Here is a 23,561-nt window from a genome sequence, read left to right as displayed (position 1 = left end):
TTCCCTTAAAAGGCACAATTTTGTGTTTTTTTTAATCAAAATGCAAAACAATTTTGAATATTTTAGTATCTTTACAGTTTATTTCAGAATTAAAATGTATACAAGCTTACGCAGTGAAATCTTACTTGAAGAGCATTAAGTATATGATAGGATTTCAAATATACACCATAAAGGATGAAGTTGCTTTTTGTTTTTGCCAGTTACTGTTTCTGAATGGTCTTCACGTTGGCATTTGTTGGTTTTCCTTCTCTTTAGCACTCTACGGCAGAGAGCAGATCCTGTTTACAGTCCACCTCTTCAAGTGTCAGGACTCTGCTGGAGGCTAAAAGTTTACCCAGTAAGCCTTGTGTGTTTCTGATACATTTTTAAACCAAGGCCTGTGTTTGAGGGTTTCATAGAACATTAGTTCACTTTCTAATGAAGTAAGGAAGTGAGCTAATGGCAATTGTATGTTTTCTATGAGGTTTATTGGTAAATCTATGAAAAATCCAGCTAAATAGGAACCTTGACATAGCATTGTTTCCTTTGCTGTATTAGTAAATTTTGTGTCATAATTATTTTAGAAGAAATGTTTAAAATTCATTTAAAACTCTTGAAAAATACAGTGAAAACCATCAAAAAGATTAATCAACCGATTGTATTCTCAGATGCATGTCAGTGTGATGCTTAGCTGTTTGTATTCCTTAAATTGCACTTGCAGGAAGCTGGATTGGAAGTAGAGTACTTGAAACTCTGACCTGACCTGGCACTTCCATAGGTATATGGGACTGAACTGCTGCAATAATTTCCCATCCTATCTGGTTTTTCATGACAGGAGGAGTAATAGATTTATACATACTTTGTCTTTTCATGTTGGTGCCTGAAGCATTTGTTAAGATATTAGCCTATGTGACAATGTTAGTAGTTAGTGTCTTATGTGCTAAATGGTGCTAAGTGGGTCTAGGATTACTTTATATATTTCCTTCCCCAGACCTGAAGTTGGACTTTTTTTTTTAAGTATTGAAGCAATTCAATGAAGATATGTTCATCTGATTGTTTCAGGTTGGCATCTCAAGAGAAAACTGAGAGCCCAGTCTGCAGTCAGACTGGAGTACTTTCTTTTTTTATTGGAAAGGCAGATTTATAGAGAAGAAAAAACAAAGGCAGATTTCCATCTGCTGATTCATTCCCCAACTGGCCACAATGGCTGGAGCTTCACCAATTTCAAGTCAGAAGCCGGGAGCTTCTTCTGGGTCTCCCATGTGGGTTCAGGGTCCCAAAGCTTTGGGCCGTCCTCTACTGCTTTCCCAGGCCACAAGCAGGGAGCTGGATGGGAAGTGGAGCAGCTGGGATATGAACCAGTGTCCATATGCGATCCTGCCTTTGCAAGGGGGGAATTAGACAATTGAGCCTTGGTATTGGCCCCACTCAGACTGGATTTTTTATGAATAAGGGTATAGGCCATCCATTTTCCCTCCCCCAGCACTTTTCAATTTTGTTGAGTGCAGGTCGTCCTGGGTATAAAATTTCTAAAATTTCCGGGACCTTATCATACATCTAATAGCCCCCTCTGTAAAGGGCAGATCCTCCAGCAGGAGGACCCTCCCAATCACATTATTGAACAATAGTAAGACCTTTGATACTGATACTCTTTGCATCTAAATTTCTACCCTACGCAACCATACAGAAGGCCCAATAAAACTGTCTAATCAGGATATGACTTCTGATTGTAAATGAAGAAGGGCATCAAAGACATGGCACAAAAAGAAGCAGTGTGAGTATGGAAGGCATAGGGTCAGGGAGTAACAGCAGCCAGGGCTTCCATGATCGAGTGCTGGGCCAGAAATTCCAACCCTGTTTGGCCTGGTTTGACCCCTTTTTCATTGTCTGACCTCATTCAAGAAATGGCAAATGTTTTTTATCTGTCTAGTTTGATTAACCCAGAGAACCAGCCTGTGCTTGGAGCATGTCACTGAAATCTTCTGGGACAGCAGTTTGTGTATCCAACTACCTGCCTGTTCAAAAAGGGGGAGTTTAACAACTCTAGGTCTAGGGTGCTAGGCCTAACAGCTTATAACTGAACAAAAGCTGTTTCTTGTTTTTTCCCAAAGGGGTGGGCTTTGTTCCTGCTTGTACTTTGAGAGCATGATGTGCAGAGCCTGTTCAAAGGATCTTTGTTATTTCCTATAGCTAGGGAGCTATAATTTGTTAGCTAGAGAAATGCCAAAGAAGTATTTCTGGTGCAGATATGAAGTGTTACTCTTTATTTTGTTTCATTATGCCTCACTTTTTGCATTTGAATCAGTTTTAATTGCGTTCTTTTTTTTTTATTTTAGGATGGAAATGGAGTTGTGCGTGGTTACTACTTGTCTGTGTTTCTGGAACTCTCAGCTGGATTGCCTGAAACTTCAAAGTAAGTGACATATATAATTGAACAACAAGCTTGAAATGCTTTTACTTTACATTTCTAGTGGCAATTTTTGTTGATTAATTTGTTCATTACTGTATTTTATGTCTGTCTAGATATGGTAAGGAATCCTTGGTGAAACATGATGATATAGACTTGCAGATTTTAAAACTGGTCTCAGGACCCTTTACTGGAAACCCCAAAAGGATTTTTTGTATATGAGCTGTATCTTATTTTCTGAATTAGAAAGCAATTGGTTCTCTTCAAAAATCAAAGTGTATTGCCTATTTTTTTGTTATTCTGCTTTTCTAAAATAAAGTATTTGTTGAGGAAACTTGGTTTACATTTTTGAGATCTGTGTTATGTCTGGTTCAAAAGAAAACCGTTGCATTCTAATATATTTTACATCCAATTTCTTGCAATAAGTTGCTTTGGTTGAAATATATGTATAAAATCTGGCTTCATTGGTTTTGAATATTATGTTGTTGGGAAAAATTTTTTTATGATGATGATGTTGTTACAGTTCCATACGTGCTTGGATTTCCCTTGCCCCTTACCCAAGTCTCCTCCCTCACTGAGTTCCCTTATATTTTTACTATAGTGTGGTTTTTCATAAATAGTCATATGTCCATCTTTGCAGGCATGGATAATGGCAAAGAGTCCAGCATCCTGTTGTCAAGATATAGTTAAGAGACTCATTGGGAGTCCATCTTTGATATGGAAGTAGAGATGCATACTGCATTGTGTCCTCACATCTGGATATGATAGTCTCCATTACACAGTTACTATACATCCCCATAAATGAAAAGCCACAATACAAAATCAACAACAGGAAGAAAAGTAGAAATTTACAATGCCATGAAGTTAAATAACATGCTGCTAGATATGATAGTCTCCATTACACAGTTGCTATACATCCCCTAAATGAAAAGTCACAAAACAAAATCAACAATACTAAGGAAAGAAGAAGTTAAAAAACACCGTGAAGTTAAGTAACATGCTACTGAATGGCTAATGTATTGCTGAAGAAATGAAAAAGAAAATCAAGAACCTTCTTTTTTTTTTTTAAAGAACCTTCTTGAAGAAAATGATGCTACTGTATGATCTGAGTCAGTGAAGAATTTAATGGGAAACAAAGTGTTTTGAAGAGATGAAACTAAAAAAAAAAAAAATCAAAACCCATGAGATATAATTCCCCCTGAATTTTGTTGGTGAGATATGTCTCCTGTAGGCAACAAATAGATGAGTTTTGTTATTTTAATCCAGTCTACTAATCTGTGATGTTTGATTGATGAGTTTAAGCCATTTATTTACATTCAGGTTTAATATGAATGGGTGATAATTTGGTTCTGTCATTTTATCAATGGGTTGTTCATTGATTTAGTCTTCTGTTGTCATTTTTCTGGAATGTTCTTCACATTTGTCTTTGGTTTTGGTGTGCGCTGTTCCTCTTCTCTGTCAAGAGAACAACTTTAAATATCTTTTGTAGGGCAGGTTTGGAAGAGGCATATTCTTTTAACTTTACTGTGGAAGAATTTCATTTCATTTTCAAAGACAAAGGAAAGCTTTGCTGGGTACGTTATCCTTGGCCAACAACTTTTTCCTTTTAGAATATGGAATATGTCATTCCATTCTCTGACCTATAGACTTTCCTGTGAAAGTCTCCTGTGAGTTCAGTTTTCGTTCCTTTATATGTCAATTGAATTTTTTTCACGTGCACATTTAAGGGTCTTTTTCTTATGTTCAATTGAAGAGCACTTGATTATCATGTGTAGTGAAGATTGCTTTTGGTCAAGCCTGTTGGGAGTGCTGTGCCCCTCCTAAATGTTGTTTCCCAATTCTTTCTCTAGATTAGGGAACTTTCCCCTTATTATTTCATTAAGTACTTTTTGAAAAAAAAGATTTATTTTATTTTTATCGGAAACTCAGATATACAGAGAGAAGAGAGAGAAGAAAATCTCCTGTCTAGTGGTTCACTCCCCAAGTGACCACAACAGCTGGAGCTGAGCCGAGCCAGGAGCTCTTCCGGGTCTCCCACGTGGGTGCAGGGTCCCAAGGCCATCCTCAGTTGCTTTCCCAGGCCACAAGCAGGATGGGAAGCAGGGCCGCCAGGGTTAAAACTGGTGCCCATATGGGATCCTGGCGCGTTCAAGGCAAGGACTTTAGCTGCTAGACCATGTTGCCGGTCCCATGATAATTGTTTTAACATGTTCTTTTGGCTTGAAAATTTAGAGAAACCAAAGATACAAGATATTAAAAATAAACTAATATAAATTGAACTGGATAAGATGAATGAGAAATTAGGTATTGCAAAGAAAAAATAATGAACTTAAAGGCAAAGTGGTAGAAATTATTCAGAATGACACGTAACAATTCCAAAATGGTGGAATAATTTCAAGCAGCTTAATATATGAGCGAGATAATTGAAATCTCTGAGAAGAAGTATTTGAAGAAATGGTAAACTTTCTGAATTTGATGAAAGTGTTAAACCAACCAGTATGGGGAATTTATTTTGCTACAAGTATATGAAATATGAATAACCGCTGCCTCCCCACCACTGCTGAAATTGGAATCAGATTTCTAAAGATTAGTGTTCAACAGAAATTTTTTTTTTAAATGATTTATTTTTATTACAAAGTCAGATATGCAGAGAGGAGGAGAGACAGAGAGGAAGATCTTCCATCCATTGATTCACTCCCCAAGTGAGCCGCAACGGGCCCGTGCACGCCAATCCGATGCCGGGAACCAGGAACCTCTTCCAGGTCTCCCACGCGGGTGCCGGGTCCCAATGCTTTGGGCCGTCCTGGACTGCTTTCCCAGGCCACAAGCAGGGAGCTGGATGGGAAGTGGAGCTGCCGGGATTAGAACCGGCGCCCATATGGGATCCCAGGGCGTTCAAGGCGAGGACTTAGGCCGCTAGGCCACATCGCTGGGCCCTCAACAGAAATTTTTAAAAAGATTTATTTATTTTATTGTAAAGTCAGATATACAGAGAGGAGGAGAGACAGAGAGGAAGATCTGCCATCCAAGTGAGCACAGCGGCTGGTGCTGCTCTGATCTGAAGCCAGGAGCCAGGAACTTCTTTCCGGGTCTCCCACGTGATTGCAGGGTCCCAAGGCTTTGGGCTGTCTTGGACTGCTTTCCCAGGCCACAGGCAGGGAGCTAGATGGGTAAGTGGAGCTGCCGGGACGAGACCTGTGTGGGAGACCTGTGTGGGAGACCTGGAGGAAGTTCCTGGCTCCTGGCTTTGGATTGGCACAGCAACGGATGTTGCAGTTCTCTTGGGAAGTGAATCAATGGACAGAAGATCTCTCTTTCTGTCTCTCCTCCTGTCTGTATATCTGTCTTTCCAATAAAAATAAATAAATCTTTAAAAAAAAGAAGCGCAGTGTTTGGGACTTGATCCCAGGCAGTCTGATAGGAGTTGCAGGTATCCACAGTGATGGCCTAACCCACTGCATCACCAGGCCCACCCTGGTGTCTTTAGATGCACAACAGTTCCTAGATTATCTTTCGTGCGTGTGTGTGTGTGTGTGTGTGTGTGTGTGTGTGTCTGTTTGTCTTTAATATTTAACTTAATAGAAAAGGAATTATTTCGTTCAACCCATATTGTCATGCCTGGGTTTGAGTCCTGATTCTGAGTTCAGCTTCCTGCTAATGTACATCCTGGGAGTCAACAGGTGATAACTGAAATATTTAGGGCCCTGACATGTACATCAGAGCCCTGGATTGAGTTTGCGGCTTCAGCAGGCAGTTGATCAATAAGCCAACAGAAAAAGATTAGTCTTTGTCTTTCTCTGTGTTTCTACCTTTTAAATAAGGTGAAAATAAATAAGTAAATTATTTTTTGAAAAGATTTATTTATTTTACTTAAAATCAGAGTTACAGAGATGCTAAGAGAGGGAGACACAGAGGTACCCTCACTAAATAGCTGCAGTGACCAGAGCTGGACTGATCCAAAGGTGAGAGCCAGGAGCTTCTTCAGTGTCTCCTACATGAGTTCAAGGGCCCAAAGCCTTGTACCATCCTTTACTACTTTCCCAGGCCATCAGCAGGGAGCTGGTTTGGAAGTGGAGCATACTCGAACCACATTACAAGTGGAGATTTCGCTTGCTAATCCACTGTGCCAGCAGTAAATAATTTTTTAAAGTGTTCTATATCATAAGATTAAAATTGGAATATATTGATTTTCCCAGTATGCACCTATTTGCCATTAGAAGGTTTATTTAGCCTTAAAAATCTGCGTACATTATAAGTTAGTTTGTTATAGTTTGATTTCAAAAAGAGTATTTTAAAACAGTTAAAATTGCAAGGTGGTTAAATGCAAAGGTTATTAGAAATGACAGAATAGTCATGTATCAGAAAAATTTAAGTAATGAAATGTATGGAAAATATACATGCTGGCATGCTGGCTCAGTTGGATAATTGTCCACCCACAAGTGATAGCAGCCCTAATGGATGCTTGTTCCTTTCCCAACTGCTCCACTTCCATTCCAGCTCCCTGTCTGTGTTCTAGGGAAGCAGTGGACGATGGCCCCAGACCTCAGAATCCTGCATCTGTGTTGGAGACCCCAAAGGGGCCCCTGACTCCTGACTTCGGATCAGCTCAGCTCTGGCCGTTGCAGCTATTTGGAGAGTGAACCAGTAGATGGAAGATATTTCTCTTTGTCTCCTCTTTGTAAATCTACTTTTCCAATGAAAATAAATACATTTTTTTAAAAAGCAGAAAATATGCAGCATTTGTAAGGCAGACTGGAGTAGCCTTAAAGTACTTGCTTATACAAAATGCTTTATACCTGGTATATTGGTAAACATTTTAACAATAAGCATAAGGTGTGATGTTGGTCTTGCTTTGGCATTCACATTACTGCTAGTTTTGTAAGAGATAAAATCTTTTTGAAAGAAATGTCGGTATGTGCTGATGCCTTTCTGCTCAGGTAACTACTTGATGACTTAATGTTTAGATGAGCCTATCTTATTTTTACTTTACTAATTATATTCATGTTCTGTTTCTCAATTTAGATATGAATATCGTGTGGAGATGGTTCACCAGTCCTGCAATGATCCTACCAAAAATATCATTAGAGAATTTGCATCTGATTTTGAAGTTGGAGAATGCTGGGGCTATAATAGATTTTTTCGTTTGGATTTACTTGCAAATGAAGGGTACCTGAATCGACAAAATGATACAGTGATATTAAGGTAATTAGAAATATTTCATACTGGGCCTTTGTTATGAGGGAATAATTCCACAGATCTTTATTTCAGTCTATTCATTGAATAAAAATGAATATTGAACTCCACATTGGCTATACCCCCACCATTTTCTTAACTGTTACATTTTAGTAGTCCTGTCAGTCAGTGAATAGTAAAAATCAGAAATTGTTCGACATTTGATAGTATTTCCATTAAAAATGAAATCCACCAAAAGTTGAGCATCATCGGTTATAAAATTGAATACAGAATGCTCCAAAATATGACAAGTAGAATGTTCCATGCCTGACCTAATATATCTCAAGCCCACCAAAAATGTTTTACCTCACCTTCTTGATGTGCATATAAAGTACATATGAAAGAAATAAATTTTATGCTGTGACCTAAGTCCTGCTTCCAAATATCTCTGTATATATATCCAAATGTTCCAAAATTGATATAATCTAAAATTTTTAATCATAGGCATTTCAGATAAAGATTACCCATCTTACTCTTCTAGTATATGTAATAATGTCTCGCTTATCTATTGTGTAATTTCACCATTTGAATAGTGAAGGATTTAAATTTTTTCTTTTTTTGGTTTATGTATGACATTTGTGTGAGAAGCTTTACAAGCTTGATTTTTGTGTGACTCAGTTCTTTCTAGATAATACTCCATTAAAAGTAGAGTTAAAGACTAATGAAAGAATCCTGTTATCTACCAGAAAGAACAGAACATAAACACTGGCTGTGAAACAGCAGCCTTACTCGATAGTGGACTAGCTTTACAAATCAGGGGTTGTATGATGTAATTACTTGATGATTAAAATGAGACCTAGAGTCTTTTTTTTAAAGTTTATTTTATTTTCATTGGAAAGTCAGATATACAGAGAGGAGGAGAGACAGAGAGGAAGATCTTCCATCCATTGATTCACTCCCCAAGCAATGGGTGGTGCTATGCTGATCCAAAGCCATGATCCAGGAACTTCTGCAGGTCTCTCATGTGGGTGCAGTGTCCCAAGGCTTCGGGCCGTCCTCAAATGCTTTCCCAGGCCAGAAGTAGGGAGCTGGCTGGGAAGTGGAGCTGCCAGGATTAGAACCGGCGCCCACATGGGATCCTGGTATGTTCAAGGCGAGGACGTTAGCCGCTAGGCCATGCCGCTGGGCCCTGGACTAGAGTCTTTAACAAGGAAATTCAACTCTTGATCGTGGCAAAAAGGCCGAGAAGCAATAAAACCAAGAAATTCAAATGTTTTCTGAGCTGAGAAGTTTTAGGTTGACATTTGTTACCAAAACAATTCTTGAAGTTTTTTTCTGTTTTGGGGGAGAAGTTGTCTAATATATTTCTAATTGGTACTCATTTCAAGCTTCTTGTTTCTACATATGCTGGGTAAATGATTTGTTCTCATTTAAACCCTTACTGTTAAAATGTTATTTAAAGCTTTTTTGGGAAAATAAAGAGGCGGAAGCATAGAATTTAGTGAAATACAGTGCTTAACCTCGGAAATATTCATGTTGTCACTTTTCTGTTCGGGATTTTACCTTACTTGGTTCTATTTGTTTGGAAGGGAGAAAGAGAGAGCTTCCACTTCCTTTGCACTTCCCAAGTGTCCACCAGAGCTGAGGCTGGGCAGCCGAAATCTAGTAGCAAGAAACGCAGTCAGGGGCCCGGCGGCGTGGCCTAGCGGCTAAAGTCCTCGCCTTGAAAGCCCCGGGATCCCATATGGGCGCCGGTTCTGATCCCAGCAGCTCCGCTTCCCATCCAGCTCCCTGCTTGTGGCCTGGGAAAGCAGTCGAGGACGGCCCAAAGCTTTGGGACCCTGCACCCACATGGGAGACCTGGAAGAGGTTCCTGGTTCCTGGCTTCGGATTGGCGCGCACCGGCCCGTTGCGGCTCACTTGGGGAGTGAAACATCGGACGGAAGATCTTCCTCTCTGTCTCTCCTCCTCTGTGTATATCTGGCTGTAATAAAATGAATAAATTAAAAAAAAAAAAAAAAGAAACTCAGTCAGAATCTCCCCCTGTAAATATCAGGTTCTTAAGTTCTTAAAGTGTTGCTTGATGCTTCCCAGAATGCACATCAACAGGAAGCTAGAGGCAGGCCCAGAGCTCGGACTAGACCCTTTCATGTAGGAGGTATGTGTTGCAAGCAGAACTCTTAACCGGTAGGCCAAATACCTACTTTTCAGGATTTTTGTTTCTGTCTTTTGATTACTCAAGAGGAATAATTTGTTGCTAATTCATGCTTTAGCAATAGAGAAAATTACAGAATTACATATTTGCCATCCTACAAAAGAGCTGGGTTTTTTTGTTGTTGTTGTTTGTTTGTCCTAAGATTTGTTTCATTTATTATTTATTTTTATTGGAAACGCAAACTAACAGAGGAGGAGAGACAGCTAGAAGATCTTCCATCTGCAGGTTCACTCCGCAAGTATCTGCAACGGTCAGAGTTGAGCCAATCTGAAGCCAGGAGCCAGAAGCTTCCTCTGAGTCTCCCTCATGGGTGCAGGGTCCCACCAAAGCTTTGGGCAGTTCTCAGCTGCTTTCCTGGGCCACAAGCAGGGAGCTGAAAGGGAAGTGGGCAGTCAGAATATGAACCAGTACTTATATGGGATTCCTGTACATGCAAGACAAAGGACTTCAGCCACTGTTTTTTGTTTGTTTTTTTTATTATTAGCTTGTTTATTTGTTTGCAGCCTGCCACAGAGGGAATCAGAGAGGACATGAGATATGCCGTCTGGTAATTCATTCCCCCAATGGCTGCAATAGCCCAGCCTGGCCCGGAGCTAGGAGTTCCATCTGGGTCTCTGTCTTCCCAAATGTGTTAGTGGAAAGCTGGATCCAAATCTGAGGAACCAGGGCTTGAACCAGTACTTGGATTCACAAGCAGTGACTTAATTTTCTGTGCCATGACAGTGATTCTTTTAATGCTCTGTAGAATTTATAGCTGTGTATTCAAGGTGAGTTGGTAGTATTTTGTTGGTGGGACTATTTGTTTATGTAGAGCTGTTCTTTTAAGATTTCAGGTACGTTCACCAACTTTTTTTCAAAAATGCCGGGACCAACATTGGTATATTACTCAATTGGAAAGTGCGCAAACAAGTTACATACAACAGATAAACAATCTTAAAGAGGTAAGGAAAGAACAAATTTCTGACTTTTTTGGGGAGTGTTGTATTTTGATTAGACTTGAAATATGTAGCACTGTGTGTAGTTTTATAGAATGAAATCCACTCATCCTTTCCTCATCCTTACCCCATAAGAGCCTCTAGTTCTACACTGTCCAGGAGAGTAAATCCTGGCTACGGGTGTCTGCAGTCAACTAAAGTGTGCGGATGTTCCCTAAGTGCAGTGGCTACATTTTACGAGCTTTTATTATTGTACAGTGCAGATATGTAATGTTTTTCTCCTCACATAAAGTTGTATTACACAGCAGCACTGTAGTCTGACGTCATTTCTTTTTTGTTTCAGTGATTCAAATAACTCTCCTGCAAGAGAAATATGAGTGAAAACATACTTTGATTTTCCTTTGAAGTGTGATTTTTATTTTTTATTTATTTATTTATTTGTTTTTGTTAAAGATTTATTCATTTTATTACAAAGTCAGATATACAGAGAGGAGGAGAGACAGAGAGGAAGATCTTCCATCCATTGATTCACTCCCTAAGTGAGCCGCAACAGCCGGTGCGCGCCAGTCCGAAGCCAGGAACCAGGAACCTCCTCCGGGTCTCCCACGCGGGTACAGGGTCCCAAAGCTTTGGGCCGTCCTGGACTGCTTTCCCAGGCCACAAGCAGGGAGCTGGATGGGAAGTGGAGCTTCCGGGATCAGAACCGGCGCCCATATGGGATCCCAGAGCGTTCAAGGCGAGGACTTTAGCCGCTAGGCCACGCCGCCGGGCCCAAGTGTGATTTTTAAAACTTGCTCATCACAGTTTCTAATTGTATCTGTAGCTTGGACTGGATATGAAAGAAGGATCAGAATAAATAGCACAATTTGTTTTATTAGATTGTTCTCAAACATTAGGTAGAAGAAGGTAGGAGAAATGGTATATTGTGACTTACATGTGTACTATTCTTGTTTTAAAAGAGACTTACCATTGAACTGTCTCGAACTCAGAAATCAAGAGATTTGTCACCACCAGATAATCATCTTAGCCCCCAAAATGATGACACTCCTGAAGCTCGAGCTAAGAAGTCTGGCTCATGCTCTGAGATGCTTCTCGAAGGTGGCTCCACTGCAGTTTGTATAAGAGAGGCCAAAGAGGATGAAGAGGATGAGAAGATTCACAATGAAGATTATCATGTAATAATTAGGCCAGTGTGAATTTGATTTTTGTTTGTTTGTTTGTTTAATAAGAGACAAAATAGGATCACAATTTCTTTTTTTTTTTTTTTAAGATTTGTTAATTTTTAAGGAAAGGCAGATTTACAGAGAGAAGGAAAGACAGAGAGGAAGATCTTCCTTCCACTGACTCACTCCCCAATTGGCCACAATGGTGGGAGCTGAGCCAATCTGACGCCAAGAGCTTCTTCTGGGTCTCCCACGTGGATGCAGGGTCCCAGGTGCTTGAGCCATGCTCCACTGCTCTCCCAGGCCACAAGCAGAGCTGGGAGGGATGCAGAGCAGCTGAGATGTGCACCAGTGCCCATATGGGATCCTAGCATCTTCAGGCGTAGGATTAGCTCATTGAGGCATTGCACCAGCCTCAGGTTCATGACTTCTAACATGTAATTTTAGGAGAAACAATGTACTGAAATTTCTTTTTTTCTTTCTTTTTTTGTGAAAATTTTACTTGAAGGAATGACAGAAATCTTCCGTGCACTGATCTGTTGCACAGATAGCCCCAACAGCTAGGTGACAAGGTCAGAGAAAGAGCCCCAAGCTCCATTTTGGTTTCTCACTGGGTGGCCAGAGCCCAAGGACTTAGGCCATCTTCCTGTGTGTTCCCATGCACATTATCAGGGAGCTTGATCTAAAGAACTGGGACTCGGCCAGCACCCAGCTATGGGGATCACCATTGTGTCTTAACCCACTGTACCACAACTCTTCCCCCCCCCCCACCCCATGGTGGTTGTTATTAAATAAAACAGGGTGGCAGAGCTAAGTGTGGGGTTTTTGTTTTGTTTTGTTTTGTTTTGCTTTGTTTTTTTGATGGTTATTCTTAAGGTGTGGGGGGGGTTAGTTTTGTGGTTAAATGAAAGTACCTGTGGGAAGAGAGATTGAAGATGAAACAAAGCACATTGATAATTATGATGATAATAGGCGTTCCAGTGAAGTGGCTCACCTTTGACAGAGTGAAAGCAAAGGTGCCCTGTATGGCAGCCAAAAGTTGGGCAAGTTATGCTTAATAATCGCTTTTTGCTGTGTGTGTAAGTGATATGGTTCTTTAATGACCTTAAGGATGTCAAAAAGTGGGCCTTCAAGAGTGATCATTTGAAATACTGGTTTGTGAGGAACCTTTCTGGAAGCTGATGTGGGATATGTGAAGCTTTTCTAGTCACATTGAAGTGCTAGCCATTAGTTAGAAGTGGAACCAGTCAGTGTTTGTGTGACTTTTTTTTTTTTTTTTTGCCCCAAGACTCAGCAGCCCAGTGGGAATAGGGGATAGAATTCTGTTGCCTCTGTTATTCTTTGCTTCCTGGTTCATGGCCTGTGTGGAATAATTGGCTGGGTGGAAACATTTGGAATAGAAATCCTGTTTGCTGTTGTTTAGCATGAGCTTTCAGATGGAGATCTGGATCTGGATCTTGTTGGAGAAGATGAAGTGAATCACCTTGACGGCAGCAGCTCCTCGGCCAGCTCCACAGCAACAAGTAACACCGAAGAGAATGATATTGATGAAGAAACTATGTGAGTGTCCTGCAGAACTGCCAGTGCAGGGCAGTCAAGTGCTAATTATTAGAAGCATGTTCACTTCCTGCTTCAAAGTGGGGATATCGGTGGCTTTGTTCTAGATGTGGAACATTGTCTATCAACAGAGCAACTTGAAGGAAAGGCTAAATCACTAGATAGTTTCTTCCCTCTGGGCCTGAGCCAAAAATTTTTGTTCTCTAAATTTTTATTAAGTTTTTTTAAAAAGATTTATTTATTTTTATTGGAAAAGCAGATATACAGAGAGGAGGAGAGACAGAGAGGAAGATCCTCCGTCCGATGATTCACTCTCCAAGTGACTGCAACGTCTGGTGTTGTGCCAATCCAGTGCCAGGAGCCAGGACCTTTTACCAGGTCTCCCACGTGGGTGCAGGGTCCCAAGGCTTTGGGCCGTCCTCTCCTGCTTTCCCAGGCCACAAGCAGGGAGCTGGATGGGAAGTGGGGCTGCCGGGATTAGAACTGGTGCCCGTATGGAATCCTGGCACATTCAAGGCAAGGACTTTAACCAGTATGCTATTGCACCAGGCCTTTATTAAGTTTTTAAAGATTTTTTGTTGTTGAATGTAGAGGAAGAGAAATGTCTTCCATCTGCTGGTTCACACCCCACATACCCACAGCAGCTCGGCTAGGAGAGATAGAAGCCAGGATCCAGGAATTCTATATGGGTTTCCCACATGAGTGGGAATACACCGCCTCCCGGGTGCATTCTAAGCAAGCTGTCCACGGAACAGGGCGCGGCTTGGACTTGAGTGCCAGAGTCCAGCTCCAGCTGAGTTCAGAACTCAAGAAGAGTGTGTGGATGAGGCATAAAGAGAATAGACAGACCACTACAATTCCATGATCATCGTAGACAATGCGAGAAAGCTGTCCGCTTTATTTATGCAGAAGCAGTCAAAATCTGGCTGACTTTTTTACGTCATGGTCAGGTGGGTGTTTCCAAGGGTAATTCTGCCATTTGTTTCACCTTAAAGCAGGATGTTATCCATCCTGGTGCCATGGTTAGGAAGTTCTCAATAAATGGTGCATATCAATCAGTAACACATTCCTACTACAGTCCTCATTCTACAACTTAGTCTTGAATCAGTTAAGGAAGGAAGGACCTAAAGATCAAAGAAAGAGGGAAAGAATAGATTCCCACTACACCTGGGGACTTAGCACCCTTGATTAGCATATGGTCAATGCGGGCAGCAATAAAAGGCCCTTTTGCTAAAACGGTATCAGCAACATCAAGTTCCAAGCTCACATTGGTAGTAAACATTAACTCCACAGAGGCAAACAATGCCTAAATACATTATAGAAATCTCAGTGGGGTTGTCCGGTGTCCATGGAAAGGGAGGTGGAGCTGCATTCAGGTGGATGTAGAGACATCCGCTGGGCCCTGCTATGCAACGGGAAATTCCTTGTGGCCCTGCCTGCAATGGAACAATTCTCTTCACACCTTCCTCTCTTCCACACCCATCACACGGACCCCAGCACTTGAGCTCTGTAGAATAAGAGCTTTCTAAGCAGTCATCTGGGTCTCACTTGGGTATAGACAGCCAAAACTCGAATCAGCACCCATATGGGATGATGGTGCTGCAAACTGAGCCACTGTTCTAGCTCTAACAGTTTCTTTAAATATCCAAATTAGCACTGATTTGTGCTGTTCCATTATGAAACTGTTCATGCCAAAACAATGGCTCACAAGCCATGTCCTAATGCCTGGGTTCAAGTCCTGCCTGTGCTTGCATTCCAACTCATATTGGTCACTCTTTTTTTTTTTTTTTTAATAAAGATTTATTTTATTTTTATTACAAAGTCAGATATACTGAGAGGAGGAGAGACAGAGGAAGTGGAGCTGCCGGGATTAGAACCAGCGGCCATATGGGATCAAGGCGAGGACCTTAGCCACTAGGCCACGCTGCCGAGCCCTGGTCACTCTTAAAGATAGCAAATGATGGCACAAATATGTGGGTCTCTGTGATCCCCCTGAGAGTCTTGTCTGTATCAGTGGCTCCTGGCTTTGGTCTTGTCCAGCCGTACTTATTGTGGGCATTTGGGTCATAAAATAGTGAATGGAAGATCCCTCCCTCTTTCTCTGTCTCCTTCATTCTTTTTTTTTTTTTTTTTTTAAGATTTTTAAGGACTTAACTTATTTTTATTGAAAAGTCAGATATAAAGAGAGGAGGAGAGACAGAAGGGAAGATTTTCCATCTGTTGATTCACTCCCCAAGTGGTCGCAACAGCTGGAGCTGAACCAATCCAAAGCCAGGAGCCAGGAGTTCTTCTGGGTCTCCCACACGGGTGCAGGTCCCGAGGCTTTGGGCCGTCCTCAACTGTTTTCCCAGGCCAGAAGCAGGGAGCTGGATGGGAAGCGGGGCCACCAGGATTAGAACCGGCACCCATATGGGATCCTGGCGCATAGCAGGAGAGGACTTTAGCTGCGAGGTTACTGCTCTTGGCTCTGTCTCCATATCTTGCTGTGCTTTTCAAATACGTGAAAGTAAATAAATGAATTTTAAAAAGGGAGGTGCAGACACATGGTGCAACAGGTATAATGCCAGTTGGTGTGACCACATCCCTAAGTGCAATGCCTGGTTCAAGTGCCCGCTCATTTGTGATCCAGCTCCCTGCTACAGTGCGTCCTGGGAGGCAACAGATGATGACAAGCATTTGGGGCTTTGTGTGAGCCACATAAAGATTTCTCTGTGTGTCCCTCTCATTTCTTTTCCTTTGTTTTTCATTTAAAACAAAATGAAAATGAAACTTAAAGCAAAAATAAAACTAAAGAGAAAAGAAGAAAAGGGATCCTGTCTTCGAAGGAGAAAGTTATGTACTAGTGTCATAAAATGTGTTGAGGGTGACAATGTCGATGTATTTTACTCTGTGAGAATGATGAGATTTACATATTCTTAGGTCTGGAGAAAATGATGTTGAATATAGCAACATGGAGCTGGAAGAGGGGGAGCTCCTGGAAGATGCAGCTGCTGCAAGACCTCCAGGTACAGAAGGTGCGCCCCTCAGGCTGTCCCCTCTTCTCTGGCCATGTTGTGTTTCCATAGGTGGTGGCCGCACTCTGAGTAGTTCAACTGCTCAGTGCTGCTTGTTACACTGTGAATTTTACATGTATTACTATTTCTATTTAAAATTGCAATAGTAGCTAACATTGACAGAATGTGTTCATTTACTAGGAACTATGTGAAGCACTTTGTTAAGTCCTGTGAGACAGATTTTTTTTTTTAAGATTTATTTATTATTACAAAGTCAGATATACAGAGAGGAGGAGGGACAGAGAGAAAGATCTTCCATCCATTGATTCACTCCCCAAGTGACTGTAACAGCCGGTGCTGTGCCAATCCGAAGCCAGGAACCAGGAACCTCTTCCAGGTCTCCCATGCGGGTGCAGGATCCCAAAGCCTTGAGCCATCCTCGACTGCTTTCCCAGGCCACAAGCAGGGAGCTGGATGGGAAGTAGAACTGCCGGGATTAGAACCAGTGCCCATATGGGATCCTGGCGCATTCAAGGCAAGAACTTTAACTGCTAGGCCACAGCGCTGCTGGGCCCATACCTTTATTTATTTTTTTTTATGTTGTAATTTTTATTTTGTTTATTTATTTATTTTGTTTATTAATTGGATTGCATTATGTGACACAGTTTTATAGGTACTGGGATTCCCCCCAACCCTCCCCAAACCCTTTCCCCATGGTGGATTCCTCCACCTTGTTGCATAGCCAAATAGTAGAACTCAAATTCGTTCTCATCAGAATAGAGAAATAAATAGGATATATTCATATACTGTGAAAATAATAAGCAGTAAGTCTATTTTGGGAAGCTTCCTGGGAAACTATCCTGGATCCCATTCACTTACATGGGATGGAGCTTCAAATCTAACTTTTGAAACTTCTTTGGGTGAGTATTGTGGCGCAGTGGATGAAACTGCTGCCTGCAATGCCTTTGTCCCATATGATCCTCCGTTTGAGGACAGGCTGCTCCACTTCCCATTCAGCTCCCTCCAAATGCACCTGAGAAAGCTGTGGAAGGTGGTCTGAGTGCTTGTGCCCCTTCATCCACATGGGAAACCCTGTCAAAATTTCGGTTTTCTGGTTTCAACTAGCCTGGCTCCAGCTGTTGTGGTCATCTGAGGAATGAGCCAGTGGATAGATAATGCCTCCCTCTGTATCTGCCTTTTTTCTGTTGCTCTGTCTTTTTTTTTTTTTTTTTTTTTTTTTTTTACTGCAGTTACAAGCATCTTTAATGCCAACTTTTTGAACCATTTTTTCTCCGAATTCCTAGCCTCAGAAAGGATTGCACCAGGCCTGATGCCCATTCAATTGGGCCAGCACCCCTGATTAATTTTTTTTTCTACTCATTTATTCATTAATTACATTGTATTACATGACACAATTTCATAGGTACTGGGATTCTCCCCCCTTCACCCCAAACCCCTCCCCCATGTGAGTTCCTTCACCTTGATGCATAACCACAGCTCAAGTTCCGTTGAGATTCCCTAATTAAAAGCTCACACCATACAGAGTCCAGCATCCCACTTGTCCACTCAAGTTCAACGGCCTCTTAGGGAGGCCCTCTCAGGTTTGAGGGCAGAGCCAGCAGAGCGTCACCTCAATCAATTAGAAGCTCCAACATATCATCTGTTGCTCTGTCTTTTAAATTAGTAAATCAGTCTCTCTCTCTCTCTGTGAGGGTAGGATAGTCATCTATTTAATAGGAGTTGCTGTGGGTACAGAGATGGTAGGAGACACAGATTTGGCAATGAGATTAAAATTCCTAGAAGAGGTTTTAGAGGAAGATGAGGACATGAATGTATAAAAATATGTAAATTATGAATTGGCCTAAAGCTTCTGAGTCATGTATGTTTCTCGTAAGTTATTTCCTATTAGAACATTTTGAAATACTCATGTATAGTCAGAACGTGATATTTTATATTTTTTATTATGAAGTTAAGATTTTGTGCCTTGTATCTTTTTTTAAAACTTTCATTGCTTTAAAATGTATTTAAATAGCTTTATTAAAGAAGGCCAATTTAAATCCTGAATTATCTATATGTCATATTTGTGATGTATTTATCTAGGTACTAGAGAAAAATCAGATGCTTTCCTAACTGAAGCTTAGTCCAGTAGAAATGTGTAATATTGTACTGCATTTATTAACAAATAAGCTAAAAACCTGTAAGTTATATGCCAATATTTAATCAAACTACAAAAACATCTGCTAAGCTATAATGACCTAAGCATATTTTGGTCCAGAGATCTGGAAGAGATTGCTCTTGTAGTGTCTTGCGGTTTGGAAACTGTCAGCTGGGGGAATTTGTGACCGTTCATCTAAGATCAGTGGATAATGAGGGGTCTACACCTTTTCTCACCTTCACTTCTCATCCCCCAGATTGGGTGCATTGTACACACTTGATATGTGTAAACTTCAAGGATGTCACTGCTGGTTAGCCCCAAGCAGTCTGTACCATTGAGACTGCTGCTCAGTTCCTGGGTGGCCGCACACCTCTCTGTCAGACTGGTTCTTTGTGCTCTCTTCATGAACATGAACTGTTAAAGAGACAGATTGCTTGTGGAAGCAGTCACTCGAATAGTATGCTTAAAATGTATGCAAATGCATACCATCCACTTTCACATTTCTATTTCTTTTGCAGGTGGTAGCCATGGCTACATGGGTGCCAGTAGCAGAATGTCACGAAGAGCACATTTATGCTCTGCTGCTACCAATAGTTTATTAGATATTGATCCCCTAATTTTAATACATTTGTTGGACCTTAAGGACCGGAGCAGCATGGAAAATCTTTGGGGCTTACAGCCTCGTCCACCTGCCTCACTCTTACAGCCTGCAGGTACAGTAGTAGCAGTGTGATCCCTTCCTTTTCCCCCGTGGCTCTTAAAGGAGTGCTTCAATTTTCATTTGAATATTTCATGTAAGTGTTATAACCTGCTCTGTTTCTATAGCAAATTTTGCTTTAATACAGAAGTGTTATATTTAGAGATGTTTTTGGAAGGTATAATTCTTGAAAATTTGATGCTCAGATTGATAGGCTGTTCAACTATGTTTGTGTTAAATGTTAGCCCATGTTGTTTGTAAAGGCCTAATGAAACCAGTTTTCAGTTTGCAGGTAGTTATGTAAATTGGCTTATCTTATTGAAAAGCTATAAATGACATGACTGTGTTTCAAATCCAGGCAATTAAAACGCTAATGGTAATAAATGAGTTGGGGAGAAAGTCAGTAGAAGAGAGTAGTGATATTGAATTTTAACTTTTCTGAGGTGGATGCACTGATGAGCTACGAAAGGCCTAGAAGATAGTTCAGAACTAAACCATAAAATAAAATGAGGACACTCGTGTCTGTCTTTGTTCTCATTAATGAACCTGTCATAAATTTCTTTGAAAGGGAGAGAGATGGAGGCAGGTATGCACACAGAAAGAGCTGGGAACTTAGCCAGAGTCTCCCACACGCATGGCAGGCACCTGACTGCTTGAGCCGTTCCCGTGATGCCTTTCAGGCAAAAAATCGGAACTGGAAGCCAGCACTCAAATGCAAGCACTGCCGTAGGGGTGTGTGTCCCGTGGGCATTTAGTACTGGATGAAACACCTGCCCCACTAGTGGAGGTCACGCTGATGCCTTCTATGTCAGCTTACTGTTCACACTATATTTGTAATATCCTTTGTATAAAATACTTTCATGAATATTAACATTTATATCAGTAATGGTTTGTCTCTTTTCTTTCTTAAGCATCATATTCTCGAAAAGATAAAGATCAAAGGAAGCAGCAGCAAGCAATGTGGCGAGTGCCCTCTGATTTAAAGATGCTGAAAAGACTCAAAACGCAAATGGCTGAAGTTCGGTGTATGAAAACTGATGTAAAGAACACACTTTCAGAAATAAAAAATGCTGCTGCTTCTGGAGATGTGCAGACAAACCTTTTTTGCGCGGACCAGGCAGCTCTGGCTGCATGTGGGCCTGAAACCTCAAGCCGATTGCAAGGCTTGGGAATGGAGCTGTTGGCGAAGTCATCAGTGGCTAGCTGTTATGTACAAAACTGTAAGTGAACAAGTTTGTGTTAGTGTCATTTTTTTTACATGTAACAGGAAACTTGAAGACAAGTTATTTTCAGGATAACTGCATTTAGACATCTCCATTCCAGCAAGTAAAGAGTATAAATGCTTGTTGCCTTTTTTTTTTTTAACCCCCATAGAGGATTGAGAGACCTTGTGAGATCTCAGTAAGAGGCTTCAATTTAAGTCTTATTTAGGGAAAAAGACCACAGAGAATAAACATCACAGGGATGTTTATTACCCAATTTGCTCTTTGCAAAAATGACTGTTTTGTGTGGAGAAGCATCTGAGAAGAGTTGAGAACTGGAGTTGTGAGACTAATCCTAGTGCCTCACAGTGGCCTGTGTGAGTGTGGTACAGTGTCCTGGAGTTGAAGCAGTAGGTAGATGGCCTTGCTCTTGGGCCAGTCATTTTTCTTGACAGAGGCTTGTCTTTCTTAATTCTGCCAAGGTTGGTACCAAACCAGTTCCATTTTAGTACACAAGAGAGAAATTAGTTCATTACACACAGTGGAAGCTGTAGACCAGCCCAGGTAGTTTTAGGGAAAGAGAAAACTGACTGATGGTATTTAAGTTTTGTCGTAAGACCTTGGTGACTGATGGTGTCATTTACTGAGCAGGAAATGAAATAAGTAGTTAGTGTGGTTTGAGAGGAGATAATAGGTGGAAGTCAGGAATTTTTAGTGTTAGAATTTCTACCTAATTTTTGTAAGTTTTTTGTTTTTTCTGGAGATTCTTGCTTTTAATGCTTGCGGAACAGTTGAGAGAGAGTCCATCTAGGACTTTACTCTCCCAGTGTGTGTGGTATTAAGGAGATCCCAGGTGCCTGCGCCATCATCGGTTGCCTCCCAGGGTGTGCTTTAGCAGGAAGCTGGATTAGAAGCAGAGTAGCTGGAGTTTGAACCAAGCTTCTCAGTATGAGATGCACGTATCCTAAGTGCCAACTTAACCAGCCGTACCCCACCACCCACATCAGAAGGCTGGAATTCTTATTTCAATTTGGGATGATTGTTAGATACTCTAGTGAGATGTCATAGGCTCTGTAAAGCTCAGAGATCAGAGCTAGAAATAAATGGTTGGGAATCAAAGAATCAGATGTTGTTTAAAACCCTAGACTGAATAGGTTCATGTATGGAGGGAGTCTCAATGGAGACAGAACTTATAGATGCACAGCACTTAACTACAAGTTCTGACAAAAAGGGGCTGGCACAGTGGCATAGCAGGCTAATCCACTTGGGGCGACAATATTCCATATGGGTGCTGGTTCATGTCCCAGCTGCTCCACTTCTTGTCTAGCTCTGTGCTGATGCCTGGGAAAGCAACAGAGGATGGACCAGCTCCTTGGGCCCAGCATCCACATGGGAGAATTGGAAGAAGCTCCAGGCACCTAGATTTAGACTGACCCAACTCTGGTTTTCAAACTCATTCCTAGAAACTGAACCAAATGAAATTGCCAATATACAATTTTTGAAAAACTAACATGACATTTTATCACATTTGTTTCCTAGCAACCTATCAAAATGACATAATGGTTATATTGACCATTTTCAGTGGTTAGCTGGAGGTTCTTCCAGTAATGGCTTCTGTGGTTTCCACTGCATCATTTTTCTAGCCAGACTTAGTTCATTTTTTTAAAAAATTATTTTTATTGCAAAGTCAGATATATATATAGAGAGGAGAAGAGAAAGAGAGAAAGATCTTCCATCTGCTTTTTCACTCTCCAAGTGGGCACAACTGCTGGAGCTGAGCCATCTGAAGCCAGGAGCTTCTTCCGGGTCTCCCACGCAGCTGCAAGGTCCCAAGCTTTGGGCCATCCTTGACTGCTTTCCCAGGCCACAAGCAGGGAGCTGGATGGGAAGTGGAGGAACCAGTGCCCATATGGTATCCCACTGCATGAAAGGAGAGGGCTTTAACCACTAAGCTACGGCACCGGGCCCAGAGACTTAGTTCATTTTAAGTCCTAAGAATCAGCCCTTCTATTTGGCTACCCTGAAGCTGATCTTGCAATTTTTTAACATATGATTTAATTTTGACCATACTTTTCATTTGTAATCTGTATGCTACAGTAGTCTTCTTGAGGAAGCCCGCCACTTCGGCCCACACAGTCAACAGCCACCAGTGCGCGGTGCGTGCAGCACATACAAACTGCTGTTTGTTATTGTTTAGCTCGGCATTTGTTGTGTTCTTTATCATACCCACATTTTTTCTCAGCTGCTATAATTTTATAGTTAGTAATATTCTGACAAACTTGTTTGCCATTTTTTAGTTAAATTGACAAGAGAACTTAGAGCTAGAGCAGCAGGTTTCCTTTTTTAAAAAGGTTATTTGAGGGCTCAGCGCAGTAGCCTAGCAGTTTAAGTCCTCGCCTTGAACAAACCAGGATCCCATGTGGGCACCAATTCTAATCCCGGCAGCTCCACTTCCCATCCAGCTCCCTGCTTGTGGCATGGGAAAGCAGGAGAGGATGGCCCAAAGCCTTGGGACACTGCACCTGCATGGGAGACCCGGAAGAAGCTCCTGGCTCCTGGCTTGGGATCGGCGCAGCATCGGCCGTTGTGGCCGCTTGGGGAGTGAATCAATGGATGGAAGATCTTCCTCTCTGTCTCTCTTCCTCTCTGTATATCTGACTTTGCAATAAAAATAAACAAAATCTAAAAAAAAAATTATTTGAAAGGCAAAATTGGAGAGTAGGAGAGACAGATTTCCCATCTGCTGGTTCACTTCCCAGAATGCTGCAATACCCACAGCAGAGCCAGGCCACATCCAGGAGCCAAGAACTCCGTCTGAGCCTCCCGTGTGGGTGGCAGTGATTCATACACTTGCGCCATCATTCACCGTTTAAGTCTCAGCTGCAGAATTAGAAAGCTGAATTGGAAGTGGACTTGAACTGGTATGGGATGTGAACAAAGTGTTAGCTTAACGTGCTATGCCACAGTTCCCATTCCACCTTCCGGAGTGTGTGTTAGCAAGAGCTGGAGTCAGGAGCAGGAGTGGGAATCAAAGCAGGGACCTCAGTTTGGGATGCAAGCCTCTTAATCACCAAGCCTCAAATGGT

At 41.5% G+C, this 23,561-nt stretch overlaps 1 protein-coding gene across 1 annotated transcript in view; it reads left to right on the top strand.

The window, feature by feature from the left end:
• The window catches only part of TRIM37 (tripartite motif containing 37), an 81,551-nt gene that overhangs the window by 29,756 nt on the left and 28,234 nt on the right, over positions 1 to 23,561 (top strand). Inside the window, exons 11-19 of the mRNA XM_004590973.3 lie at positions 256 to 337; positions 2,316 to 2,392; positions 7,409 to 7,588; positions 10,600 to 10,714; positions 11,668 to 11,883; positions 13,295 to 13,431; positions 16,348 to 16,433; positions 19,095 to 19,289; positions 20,185 to 20,493. Of these exons, the coding sequence (XP_004591030.2) occupies positions 256 to 337; positions 2,316 to 2,392; positions 7,409 to 7,588; positions 10,600 to 10,714; positions 11,668 to 11,883; positions 13,295 to 13,431; positions 16,348 to 16,433; positions 19,095 to 19,289; positions 20,185 to 20,493 (1,397 nt within the window). The remainder of the gene's footprint in view (positions 1 to 255; positions 338 to 2,315; positions 2,393 to 7,408; positions 7,589 to 10,599; positions 10,715 to 11,667; positions 11,884 to 13,294; positions 13,432 to 16,347; positions 16,434 to 19,094; positions 19,290 to 20,184; positions 20,494 to 23,561) is intronic.

The sequence above is a fragment of the Ochotona princeps genome, chromosome 17 (assembly GCF_030435755.1).
Source record: "Ochotona princeps isolate mOchPri1 chromosome 17, mOchPri1.hap1, whole genome shotgun sequence".
Classification (NCBI taxonomy): Eukaryota; Metazoa; Chordata; class Mammalia; order Lagomorpha; family Ochotonidae; genus Ochotona; species Ochotona princeps.
The sequence above is the reverse complement of the archived record's forward strand: the minus strand, read 5'-3'. Positions and strand labels throughout refer to the sequence as shown.